The 12,958-nt window shown below is 34.0% G+C and overlaps 1 protein-coding gene across 1 annotated transcript in view; it reads left to right on the top strand.

Moving 5' to 3' along the window:
- Positions 1-12,341, top strand: part of LOC131060098 (glycine-rich domain-containing protein 1) — a 141,632-nt gene extending 129,291 nt beyond the window's left edge. Inside the window, exons 9-10 of the mRNA XM_057993205.2 lie at positions 11,786-11,924; positions 12,009-12,341. Of these exons, the coding sequence (XP_057849188.2) occupies positions 11,786-11,924; positions 12,009-12,232 (363 nt within the window). The 3' untranslated portion in view covers positions 12,233-12,341. The remainder of the gene's footprint in view (positions 1-11,785; positions 11,925-12,008) is intronic.
- The last annotated feature ends 617 nt before the right edge of the window (positions 12,342-12,958 follow it).

The raw sequence follows: 12,958 nt of genomic DNA, 5'->3' as shown, positions 1-12,958 counted from the left end.
TTCCATTTCAGTCATGAGGCAAGAATTTACTTGCTTAGTGTTCCTTGTAAGTCTTCTTCTAGTTTGCACACCATCATTCTTGTTGCCAATAATCTGATCCTTGGGGTGATTCTTTTGAACATACCTATTTGGAGATTTGCTAGGTGCTTCTTCTTGTTCACTTTTAGATTTTCTAGCATCTTCAATGTATGGTTCTTCAATCTGATTTATTGTGTTTTGATTTCCTTTGTGCAGATCCTCGTCTATCCTAACATTTACACTTCCAATCATTTTCTTTATTCTTTTGTTGAAACACTTGTAGGCCTTGTTGTGAGTAGAGTAGCCCAAGAAGATGCCTTCATCACATCACCTAAACCATCTTCATCTCTTTTGATAAATCATTTGCTACCAAACACCTTGAAGTACTTGATTGAGGGCTTCCTATCATACCATAGTTCATATGGAGTCATTATGCTATTTACTCTTAGTTGAACTCTGTTTAATGTATAAACAACAGTATGGACTGCCTCCTTCTAGTATACATCAGACAAATTTGCTTCATTTAACATTGTTCTTGCCATCTCCTTGATTGTCCTATTTTTCCTTTCTACTACACCATTTTGTTGTGGTGTCCTAGGAGCTGAATATTTCCTTCTAATTCCATGCCTTTCACATAGTCCTCAAATTCATTTGATATTAATTCTCCACCATGGTCTAATCTGAGACATTTCAGCTTGTAAAGCTTGTGATTTGTCTTGCAAGAAGGTGACCCATGTCATTCTTGAAAATTCATCTATGAGTAGCATGAAATACTTTTCTCCATTTAGTGCCCTTGTCCTAGTAGGACTACAAAAATTAGTATGCACAAGTTCTAAGGGCCTTGTAGTTGAATACCCTTTTGTCTTGAAGCTCACTTTAGTTTGTTTTCCTCTTTGACATTCATCACAAAAAGTGCTTGCTGGTTTGATGATTCGTGGTATATGCCTCACATATCTTTTCTTGCTGACCTTGACAAGATTGTCAAAATTTATGTGACCCAATCTTCTGTGCCATAACCAACTCTCATCAACTTGTCCCATCATGCATTGGAAATCAAAACACTCCTTCAAGTTATATACATTTCCATAAGTCCTTTTTTCCTTCTACAATTAATTTTCCATTGCTTTCTTTTTTGATTTCACATCCTTTTGAGTCAAATGTAAAATTGTATTCTTTGTCACACATTTGACTAACACTCAATAGATTGTGTTTTAAACCTTCCACACAATATACATCATGTGCCTTTAGGTTGCCATCTATTCTCAGAGTTCCTTTGACTTTTATCTTGATTTAGGAATTGTCTCCGAACCTTATTGAACCACCATTCCAATCTTCAAGCTTGATAAGTTTCTTCTTATCGTCGGTCATGTGATTGAAGCAACCACTGTCTACTACCCATAAGTTCTTCCTTTTAGCATGTAGAGCACTTCCTTTCAGCATGTAGAGCAGTTTGTACAATGAGACTTGACTCAGCCTTGTCCTTTTCTTTCTCTACCCAAACTTGTTTGGTTTCTCTCTTCTTGTCTGTTGTTATTTTCTAAATTGAACTTGCTTGAGGTTCCATGGTTGACATTTTCTCCTTTTGTTTAGCTGCTCTAATTTTACAATGTTTTGCTATATGTCCAAAATTTTGACAATGACAACATTTGACATTTGTAAAGAATGATAAACTTGAGGGACTATCATAGGACTGAAAACTATTTCCCCTACACTCATAACTTCTATGACCAATACTGTTACAATGATAACAAATAATATTTGCATCTCTAAGAGAAACACCATGATTTCTACTTTCATAACTAGGAGGAGACGTATACATAAGCCTACACTCAACAATTCTATGACCATAAGTATTACATTTGTAGCAATAGCCATGGAATTGGGGTACATACCAATCATTGTTGAAGTTGTTTCTCCTTGGATCATCGTATTTTTGTCTTCTTGAGTTCTTCCTTGTGTCTTTGACTTTTATGAAGCCATCATTATCAACCTTCGCCTTTTCTTTAGGGTCGGCATGTTTGGTCTTTGCAGCAAAAGCATATGTCTTCTTCATGTCTTCAGAAGTTGTAGTCAGATCTATCTTCTTCCTTGGGGCATCCCTGACTGTGAAGGTTTGTCTATTATCATTATCACTTGAAGTGACAATGTGTATTTCCTTTCTTGATAAGTTTTTACTTGTAGAACACTAACCAAAATTAAATCCAACACACTCTGTGTCTTTGGAATGCTTTTGTTTGTTTAACATTTTATCCAATGCATGAGTGCTGCCCTCATACTTGATTCTTACCTTAAGTTCATCTTTGCACTTTTCAAGTTCCTTTCCGAGATTCATAATATCTTCATCCATCTTTTGATACTCCTTTTCCTTACTCTCTAAACCTGATTTAGTTACCTCATACATTTTCTTAGCTTCATCTAATTGTGTTCTCGGATCTGAAATGTTTTGCTCAGACTCCTCAAGACATTTGTTCATTATGTCTTGTTCTTCAGCAGTAGCATGCTTAACCTTTTTGTATTCTTTCCTTACCTTTCTGAGTTCTTCAAGTGCACTCACAAGTTCACCTTGAAGATCTACCTCAACTTCTACTTCCTCTTCTTGATCACATAACTCTTCTTGTGCCATGAAAAGATTGACTTCTCTTTCATCTTCACTGCAACATTCATCAAAGACACTTTCTTCATCTGTAGCATCATCCTCAAATGTGTAAAAACTGTTCATCCTTCTAAAATTTCTTCTTCTCAGCTTGAAAGAATTCTTCTTCTCTTTACCACAGGTCTTCATATTTTTCTTCTCATCTTCATCCTTCTCTCCATAAGGACATTTAGATGCAAAGTGTCCAATCTTACCATAGTTGAAACATTTAAAAGGGAGCTTACCTTTATATTTTCTTGAACCTTTCTTGAGCTTCCTTGCAAAGTTGGCTATAGCAACATCAGAGTCATCTTCCTTTATGTTGACAACTTCTTCTTTTCCTTTCTTTGTAGTATTGAAAGCAACTTCTCTTTTTGAGGTTTTACTACCGATTGTCCTCATCTCATAGGCCGATAAGGAACCAAATAACTCATCCATGGAGAATGTTTTTAGATCTTTAGCTTCTTCTATTGCAAAGACCTTTGTGTCATTTTTTCAAGTGAGTGATCTCAACACCTTTTTGACAATGACTTCATCTTTGACTTCTTCTCCAAGTCCTCTTATAGCACTCACAATCTCATCCACTCTTTGTAGATAATCCACTATCTTTTCCTCTTCTTTCATTTTTAGGCTTTCAAATTGAGCCCTTAGATTTTGCAATTTGGTTTCTTTCACTTTGGTATCTCCTTCATATACTTTTTGTATCTTATCCCATGTTTCCTTTGCTGAAGTGCACTGCAAGACTTTGACAAACTCTGTATCAGACAGACCACTTAAGATTGCATTCTTAGCTTTGGCATCGTTCCCATACTCCCTCTTTGCATCAAGGTCGGTAGGAGGAACTCGAGGAATAGTATAACCATTGTTCACTGATATCTAGACATCAAAGCCTAGAGAGAATAATTACATTTCCATTCTTTTGCTCCAGAAGGAATAGTTAGTGCCATCAAACATAAGTGCTTTAGAGGAGGATTCATTCCTAGCCATTGTGTTCACAAGACATGATCTACCCAAGCTAGAGAAAGCTTTACTACAAGGGAACCTAGGGCTCTGATACCAATTGAAGAACACAAGTGAACACTAAGAGGGGGGTGAATCAATGATAATCTAAAACTTCAATCTAGTGTGTGTGCAAATAAAAACAAACTAGAATCATACACACACAAGGACACATCACATAACACCAATAATTACGAGGAAAACCCAAAGTGGAAAAAACCTCGATGAGAATAACTGCTGGAGTCTACTGTTTCAATCCAGCTTCACAAGTAAATCACAGTTACAATATGTTCAAGGGCACTAACCCAAGGAGCACCAACCCCTAATATTTTGAGCACCAACTCAAGGAGCACTTACCCCTACTCTGATTACCCACTCAGAGATACATAGTGATTCAATAAAAAATTTATTACAATTACAGAAACCTTGTTGCGAATGAGTTTTGTAACACCTATTTGTTGCTCTGAAAGATGTACTTTAATGATACTTCATCTTTGTCTCTTTGTCTTTGTCTTCTTGTCTTTTCCAAATCAGTTTGATGTTTCTGCTCAATTTTCTGCCTCCTTCTGCAATTACTTCTTTGATTTTGGCTCTGCTTCTTTTTTTAGGTTTACATCTGCAACACTTTCTTCTCTTACTTGTTCATTAATCATTTAATCAAACTTATCCTTCTCTCTGCTTCTATTTCAACAACCACAATGTTACACTATGTCCACTACTGAGTTCATAAAACACACATCACCTCCAACCAACCGATTGGATCACAACTCATCACACATAAGACAACCGTTGTTCTTCCTCATTTTCATGCCCCATGATATGTACAATTTCCAATGTAGCTTACAGACCATTCACTTAGTTGGTTTGTATTTGGCCATGTAATGGTTGAAAAATGGTGAATGATAGATCAAGAGGAAAACTACCCTCTCCCTCAAAGAGAGATGAGAGTTTCACTATTGATTACCCTTCAAACACTTTTAACCAAGTTACATTTGGAAGAGGAGAGGGAATTCACTAGATTAAACCTTCAAGGATGAAGATTGAATTTTGAATGAAATGAGAATGATAAGTTGATCCCCTCTTCCTTATTTGAAATGGAAAGGAATTTATTGAATTATGTAGTGCAAAAATGACAAAGAACTGATTATAACTTGAGATCGGAATATCAGATGAAGTTGTGCACCTAGATCTAGCAGTAATATGTCGAGACAAAGTCACCTTGTGAATTTGAGGAAAAGTTGCTCGGACCGTGATGAGAATGTACACGGTTCTCCGAAAAATCCATGAAACGAAAAGGGTTTTTCTACCTTTGCAAATGGAGCCTAAATCGGAAAGTACAATTGCGCACCTACAACCTGCACATAGAAAAGAGAGGACAATGGGTTGGGATTTGGGGTTTGCTTTTAGGTCAAACCCCAGTTTTGGAATCAACCAAGTAATGAAAGAAAGTACTTGCAAGTAGATGTAAATGAAAGACTGAATTGTAAATCACCTCAAGGGAGGTTGTGATAGCAATGTTGATAGAAGTGCTTGTGTGGAATTGAATGTTGCAATCAGTCTCCTCTTCAATGGTTGAATCCTTGACTTGAATGCAACACCTAGCCTTGAAGGGAGACTTGAGAATGCTCAATGCTGGAAAAGAATGCTTGAATGCTCTTGAATGCTCTTGAATGCTTGATCTCATGTAAAATTCCGCTTACCCCCTTCTTACTTATGCAAATGAGAGGACGAATGCCCCTTAAATACATGTTGGTGGATTTTATTTTCGTCATAGGCCGACATTGGGGGAGTTTCCCACCCAATGCACAACCAACAATGCAACCCTATGAAGGGTCCTTCCCCAAAATAGGGTAGGGATAAGGGTGCCACGCCCCTATCCAAGGAGGGACAATGGTGCCACGCCCCTGTCCTACCCCTTTCTCTAGGGCAGAGTGTGGATGGGGTGATGCAAAGGCCAAGGAAGAAGTTGTTTCTGAGGGCTGAGCAATCTCTGGTCTCCGATCAGGCTAGAGGATTCGAACTCGCGTACGTGAGGACCCTATTGCAGTTGAAAATTTCTAGGGTCGCAATTTTATGACACTATAGGCCAGTAAACAGTTCAAGTTTCTACGAGTGCCAACCAGTATTCATAATCAACTTTGAATCTAAGTCGTCGATTTGCTAGATTCAATCAGGAGGACTTGATCATAATCGTCATCGTGGTGGTTCCACGTGCCACATCATCTCTATGTTTGTTGGCATGAGTTACTCTGATGAAATCCTCACCTCTGATTTCACTTAGCGCCATAAGCTATCTCAAACGAAGAACCTCCAAGCCAAACAACAACATATTAGAATAACCATAACTATCGATAGAGGAAAAGCATGCTAGAACAACAATATAGGTCATTCCGATGACATACTGTCAACCTCCCTTTATCGGCATAGGTATTATGAAATGCATACCCATCAGAACAACCAACACTATCGGATTAGCATCTAGACACTAACCCGTCAATACAAACTTATTTTGATGAGCCAACATGAACAAGCATCGACATAGCTATTCCAAAATCACAACTCCAAAGACCTTCTCCATATCGACATATGTTTGTCTCGATTAAGCAAGCTTCCTCAGAGATGACCTTGTGATTCCTTTGTTCTGTTGCTGTGAGTTATGTCGATGATCATGCCAAGGGGTCTTCTCTTCATTCTTCCTCTGTTGGAATAGCTTACACTATCGCCATTGTAAGAATTTTTCATTCCTCCTTTGTCGATTATTTTGATAGGTACTCCAAGTTTCTATTTCAGCCGAGCTATATCAATACAGTGATATTGAAATATTTTGTTTTATTGGTATCACACAAAATTGCTACTCTGCCTATGTTTAGCTATTCCGATGTGTAGCACATACTTTGTATTTGACACAGGATACTCTGATAAACAAAACACAATAGAAACTCCACATGACCCGACATCGGCCATGTTATTTCGATCAAACCACCCGAGTAGATATCACCTGCACAACACTGGATCGGTTGAGTTATTCTAATATGATTTTGCAATATCATCTGCACAACACTTGTTTCTTTGCATCCTCTTTTGGCATCCCTACGACACTTGTTGACATCAGTAACAATAATGCCAATATATAAAACCACTCAAATAACTTTAATTCAGATGCATTTATGATATAATGCAAGTTATAATATTAATTTGCTAGATACCAGTAATATGAAATATTATAGTGATGACTATATGCAATTGACAACTTGTGTATATGCAATGTTTATTGTCTTCTCACAATATGTAGTAGGATAACTAGTCATTACCTTAATGGAAACTTGAAGGTGTAATCACATGAATTAGGGACCAATTGTCCTTATTAGGAATGATGGCTTAGGCTAGGAAACATGTTTGGCCTTGCGCTATCTCCTGTAACCACCATCGGGGATATGGGCATGCTTAGACCTATGGATGTAGGTGGAGTCGATGCCTTGTACCAGCATAAACCAAAACATACCAATACCTATGCATACATATACATATAACATAATATAAGTGGAAGCATTATTAATTACTCCCCAATCAAGGCCACAAAGAAAACATGGTCAATAACATCATATCTCATCTAAATATTACATTATCAAAGCATCATCAAGTAGTCACATCATAATTAGTATAATCAAAAAATTCTCATATTATAATCTAGACAACATCATGTCACATCATTGTAGAGTTATCGTGCATATATGATCATCACTCAAGATACTAGTATAACCTTCTATCCACATAAGCAATGATATCATCATATGAACAAAAAAATATAATTGTAAATAAGATGCACCATGTGGATGCCAATACAAAATAATAATATACACACAGTCATGGAATAAATCATATACAGAGTCTAGCTCAGAACAAAATAATCAAATGATAGAATGCAAATGCAAGAGGCATTACAAAACAAATATGGAGAAAGAAGTAGTAGTTACATATTGGTATGTAGATGATGCAAATTTATATGCAAATGTTATAAAAGGTAGTATGGAGGAACTTTGGTGGAGGAGATCAACATATGGTTGGATGAATTCCATGAGAGAAGAGAAGTGAAAAGAATGTGTTTGGAGGAGTTGGTTCATGGTGGAGCAATTTCCATGAGAGGAGAAAAGAGTAAAGAGTAGAGTTATTAAAGGAAAATCTTGTTTTGGTTAGGTGCTAGAAGAGCAAAAAGAAAAAAAAAGAGGTGCCTATTATAGTGACGGGGTATGTTGCAAAGTGTTTGCAATATGAAAGGATGGTTCAACCATTCAAATCCATTGTGAGTTATGCTCACAAACTTCTTAGTTAGTGAGTCAGATTGGGGTACCTCTTTTTGGTGTTTCAAAAAAGTTTTAACCTCTATAAAATGCATCATTCAATGGTGTTCAGAAGTAGAAATCAACATTAGCAAGGTTGGGGAAACAACTTGTAGGTTTCTCCAAAGAATTGCATAAGAGTGCAAGAAATTAGATTGTGAAGAGGAGATGAATAGAAGAAGATAAATAATTTTGCAGGTGTTCAAGGTAGCCATGAGAGTTGTACGACGAAGGGAAAAAATAGATTTCAAAAGATGAGTGAAGCCAAGAAGGTTTGAAGACATAAGGTTTTGAAGACTTGTATGTAGGATGTTTTAAGAAAGCCTTGTAAACATTTTGAATCATGTTTATTGTTGAAATCCTTAATAGATGTTATTCTTCTTGAGGAATTTTATTGTATGAATGTATATATGAAGGTTGAAATAAGTATATTTATCAAATTTTGTTCTTGCATAGTGGATTGGTTGTCATTTTAAGGTTGTTGCAAGATTAGGTAGTTTGATAAGACTCCCCAATCTTGCCTGCATCAAAAATCCAATTTCATGTATGTACAATGACATATAAAGGGATAATTCGTTATATCCTATTGACTAAACTCTTATAAGAACCAATAAAATAAAATGTAATTTGTACATGTATATGATAAAATATAAAACTAACAAATTAAATGAACATATGTATGCTTTTTCTTTCTATTTATATTTAATATTAAAATATATTTAAAAAATAATAAAATGTCGATGTGGATGAATTAAATACGAAATTCTATGATTTATTAAAAAAAATTATATGTTAAAATTTTCCATATTGATTAATGTGTATTCCCCATTGATTGAAATTTAATATACTTACAAAATATTATAATAATAAGTTTCTTGATTTTCTCAAATTCATTTTTCCTTCCCCATTCAATTTAACAAAAGGTTAACCAATCTTCAATATTTCCCTAAAGAATCTTTAAAATTAATGGTCTTCCATACTAATATCTTTAGCACCCTTTTTCATATCCATGGAATATATACAAAAGGTTTTTATATATTTTTTAATTTAATGTACACATATTTTATAAGTTAAGAATTTTTTTAATATATTTAATGATTTTAAGAGATATTTTATAATTATAGTAAAAGGTGGAGTATAATGACATAAGTGCACGTTAACAAAAATTCTTATCATTTATCTTAGATTTGATAGTCATTTACATGTCAACATATTAATAGTTAATAATAAACATAATATGTCTAAAATAAAATAACTCCAAGTTGATATCTCTCAACATTTTTAAATAGATATATTTAACATTTTTTTTATCATTGAAAAATAGGTAAGGGGTTGCACCCATTTATATTATAATTTTTTTTTTACAAATATAATTTTCATCCTTCTGTCATAGCCATTATAGACTTCCTACTAAAATGTCTCAAACTTCACTTAGAGACATGCTAATATCTACAATCATACATATACCACCATCCAAGTGCCAAATAATCCCCATACTATTAATCCAACCTAATATCACAATTTTATTTAACAAAAGGATTCAATTATGCAATAAGCAGGTTGCCCCAATAACCATTCTAGACTTCCTACTAAAATGTCTCAAACTTCACTTATGCTAATATCTACAATCATACATATACCACCATCCAAGTGCCAATTAATCCCCATACTATTAATCCAACCTAATATCACAATTTTATTTAACAAAAGGATACAATTATGCAATAAGCAGGTTGCCCCAAATGCATCGGCCAAACTTAATTACAAACTTTTCTCTCACTAGGAAAGAGGGGCCACATTTTGCATGCATCTCCAACATCTCCAAATATTTGGGGGTGACCACATTCTCAAGCTCAATAGATACCTTCTCTCCACCACCATTGTCCTTGCTACGCTCAATCAACCCCTCATCCAATAAATACTTGTGAAACCATCCATCACCCTATTTTGGAACTAGATCTAGTAATTGCTTCAAGAACCAAATGCGCTTCTCTATGACAAGCCTCATGTAAGAGAGTGAGGAAGGATTCACTAGAGAAATTAGAGGGTGTTTTTCAACCTCCCAACTCTGTCACTGCACCTCATAGAAATCTCACATGAGATGGATTCCTATCCCCATCAACACATTCTCCAAAGCATGTCCAATTCCACCCAAAAATTGCTTCTTTATCACCTCTTGTCAAATCGAGTTTGTCATCTCCTTAAATTCACTCACATTGAGAAAGGAGGCAAACCACATGAAATATATGTCAGGTACAATTTAATAGCAATGGTTGGTCATGATAAATTCATCTCCCAACACCATTTTAATTGCATGAAGGTGTGATCATGGTTCAACCTAATCACAACTTAAATCTTCTTCTTTGACATCTCCCTAAGAAAAGTCATCTGTCACTTTTTTAAGACCAACTGAACATGGGTATCAATCACAAATACACACCTAGCACCACAACTGTCGAGTAGAACAAATTTCAAAATGTTGAGGATAACAAGTCATAAACCCATTTAAAGACCGAGACACAAATTAGATTGATTATCTGTAGTCCTTGGAAATGATGGAAAATTAATCCTAGATGACTACCATGCAAATAAATCATACCCCAAACTCCCAAAACATAAATATTGTTATCCTTTTAGCTCTCCTTTTCAAGTCACACTATCATCATCCAAGCCAAACATGAACATACATCTTTCCAATGTGCCTAAAATACATCACACTTCTCATGAAGCTACCATATGTCCTCCATAGTTACCAAGGGTGGAGATAGCAAATCCAACGATGTATCATCCCACCTAAAAAATGACAGATATAGGCACCATGTCCTCATGAGATTGTTATCATACTCTCACATCATCAAACCCTGACACACATCACCACACCTACACCAGATTAGGGGGTGACCATGGCCAGGTTGGCTAGTGTGTCTGCTTTTATATTGCCCTCCCTATATACATGTGGAATTTTAAAGTTTTTAAATTGCCCCACCACATCTCATATCTGCGATTCCAATTTGGGGTATACTTTTGCCTAATTGCATTGATTGCAATTGACGAATCACCCTCTAATTGCAGATTGGGAATGTCTGAGTCATATCCACACTTCAACCCAAACAAGGCAGTCCTGAACTATGCTCACCTCATAGCAACTCCCAAACAAACTGACCTTTTAGCCAAGATCCTTCCTCACTGGTCTTTGATAATGCAATCAACGCCACTCATACTAGGTTTGTCTTTTGAGACACCATCAAAATTTATTTTCATCCAATTTGGCTGGGAACAAACAATTTGACATAGGGGTTAAAAGGAAGTTCGATCTTCCTAGCCCCATTAACGGGGGTAACTCTGAAGCCTTTGAAGATCTTCAGGAGTTCATCATCCCAATTTGTGAAAGAGATTTTGTGGATATTTATGTTGCTCACCGCCACATTGCACAATTATATATATTTAGCATATTTATACTTGTATTTATATATTAATTGATTATGCAATTCCATAACAAGTCCTCATTAATGAAGATACACTTTTGCTTTCATGTTCTTAGTTGTCATTTTATTTATCTTAATCTAAATCAAATCTCCATCCATTAATATAATTTACTTTGGTTATATCATGTGATTTTTTTAATGATATAAATATGATTTTTTTAATCTGTTAGTAAGTATTTTTTGTAAGTTGTTCTTGTAGTTGACTTTTATGAACATTGTAAAATATACATTTATCTTTAAGAAATTGTATTAAATATCTTAATTATAACGTATTGTATGATATTTAATCATATTTTTTTGTTAATAAATTTTAGGTCTCCGAGGAGGAAAATGTCGTATTAGTAATTTTATTGATGGCTACAATTGGTGTTTCTATATATGATATGATGGGTGATGTGATTGGAGAGCAAACCAAACATCAGAAGAGTATTACCTTAGACAGTAATGAGCTGGGTAAGTATGAAAAAATATTGATATAATTATATTAAAATAATTAGTTATTTATCATTTAAAAATGTATTTAATGTATTTTTTCAGGGTGCTTGGTTGTGAATAAAAGATATTGGTATACTAAAAATATTGAAGAAAATCATGATATGATACTTGGAGGTATGATTCGAGAGGATCAAAGGACCATGAAACAAAAAAATGGCCCAAATGATACAAACTCACTAGAAGGGAATTCATCCGACCAAATAGAGGCAACATTTGGCCTAATAGGAGCAACATTAGAAATTATTGGTAATATTATAGACTCCTAATGGATTTGGTTGTGGAAAAAGGTGATTCTATATCAGATAAGAATATTATTATTAAAATAGTATTGATAAACTTTAACAAGGTTACAATTGGATTATGTCATCCTTGTCTACAAAGGAATTTGAATTCAATCTTGTGTTTATGTACATTATAAAATATTATAGACTTCAAGTAATTTTATAAGTATACATATAAATATAAGCTATTTTAATATGTTATAAATGTATAATATGTTTTATATTAAAAAAATAAAAAAATTGATTGATAATTTGATATAAATCAAATAAAACAACTACATAAATGTTTTAATAATATACTATAAAATCTAAACATAATATATTGATTATAATATTTTACTTTCACTTTTAATACATCATTTTTTATAAATTCTATAATAAAATTTCTATACATTAGTTAAGATGTTAACATAAATAATAGATAAATATTAAATATATATTTAATTTTTTAATACATTAATTTATTTTTTATATTATTATAGTTTGTTAATATTTATAAAAAATAACATAAATATTGTCTTAAATCCCCATCTAAATTTTTTATTTATAATTGTATTAATAGTTTTATTTACATGTTTTAACTTATCTTGTATATTTGAAATATTTTTATTTAATCACATAATGATAGATATATAATCCCTACAAATCTGAGAAAAAAATATTTTAGTTATGAATAATAATTATATATGTGATATTACTAGAAGTATTTTA

The sequence above is a fragment of the Cryptomeria japonica genome, chromosome 1 (genome assembly GCF_030272615.1).
Source record: "Cryptomeria japonica chromosome 1, Sugi_1.0, whole genome shotgun sequence".
Lineage (NCBI taxonomy): Eukaryota > Viridiplantae > Streptophyta > Pinopsida > Cupressales > Cupressaceae > Cryptomeria > Cryptomeria japonica.
The sequence above is the reverse complement of the archived record's forward strand: the minus strand, read 5'-3'. Positions and strand labels throughout refer to the sequence as shown.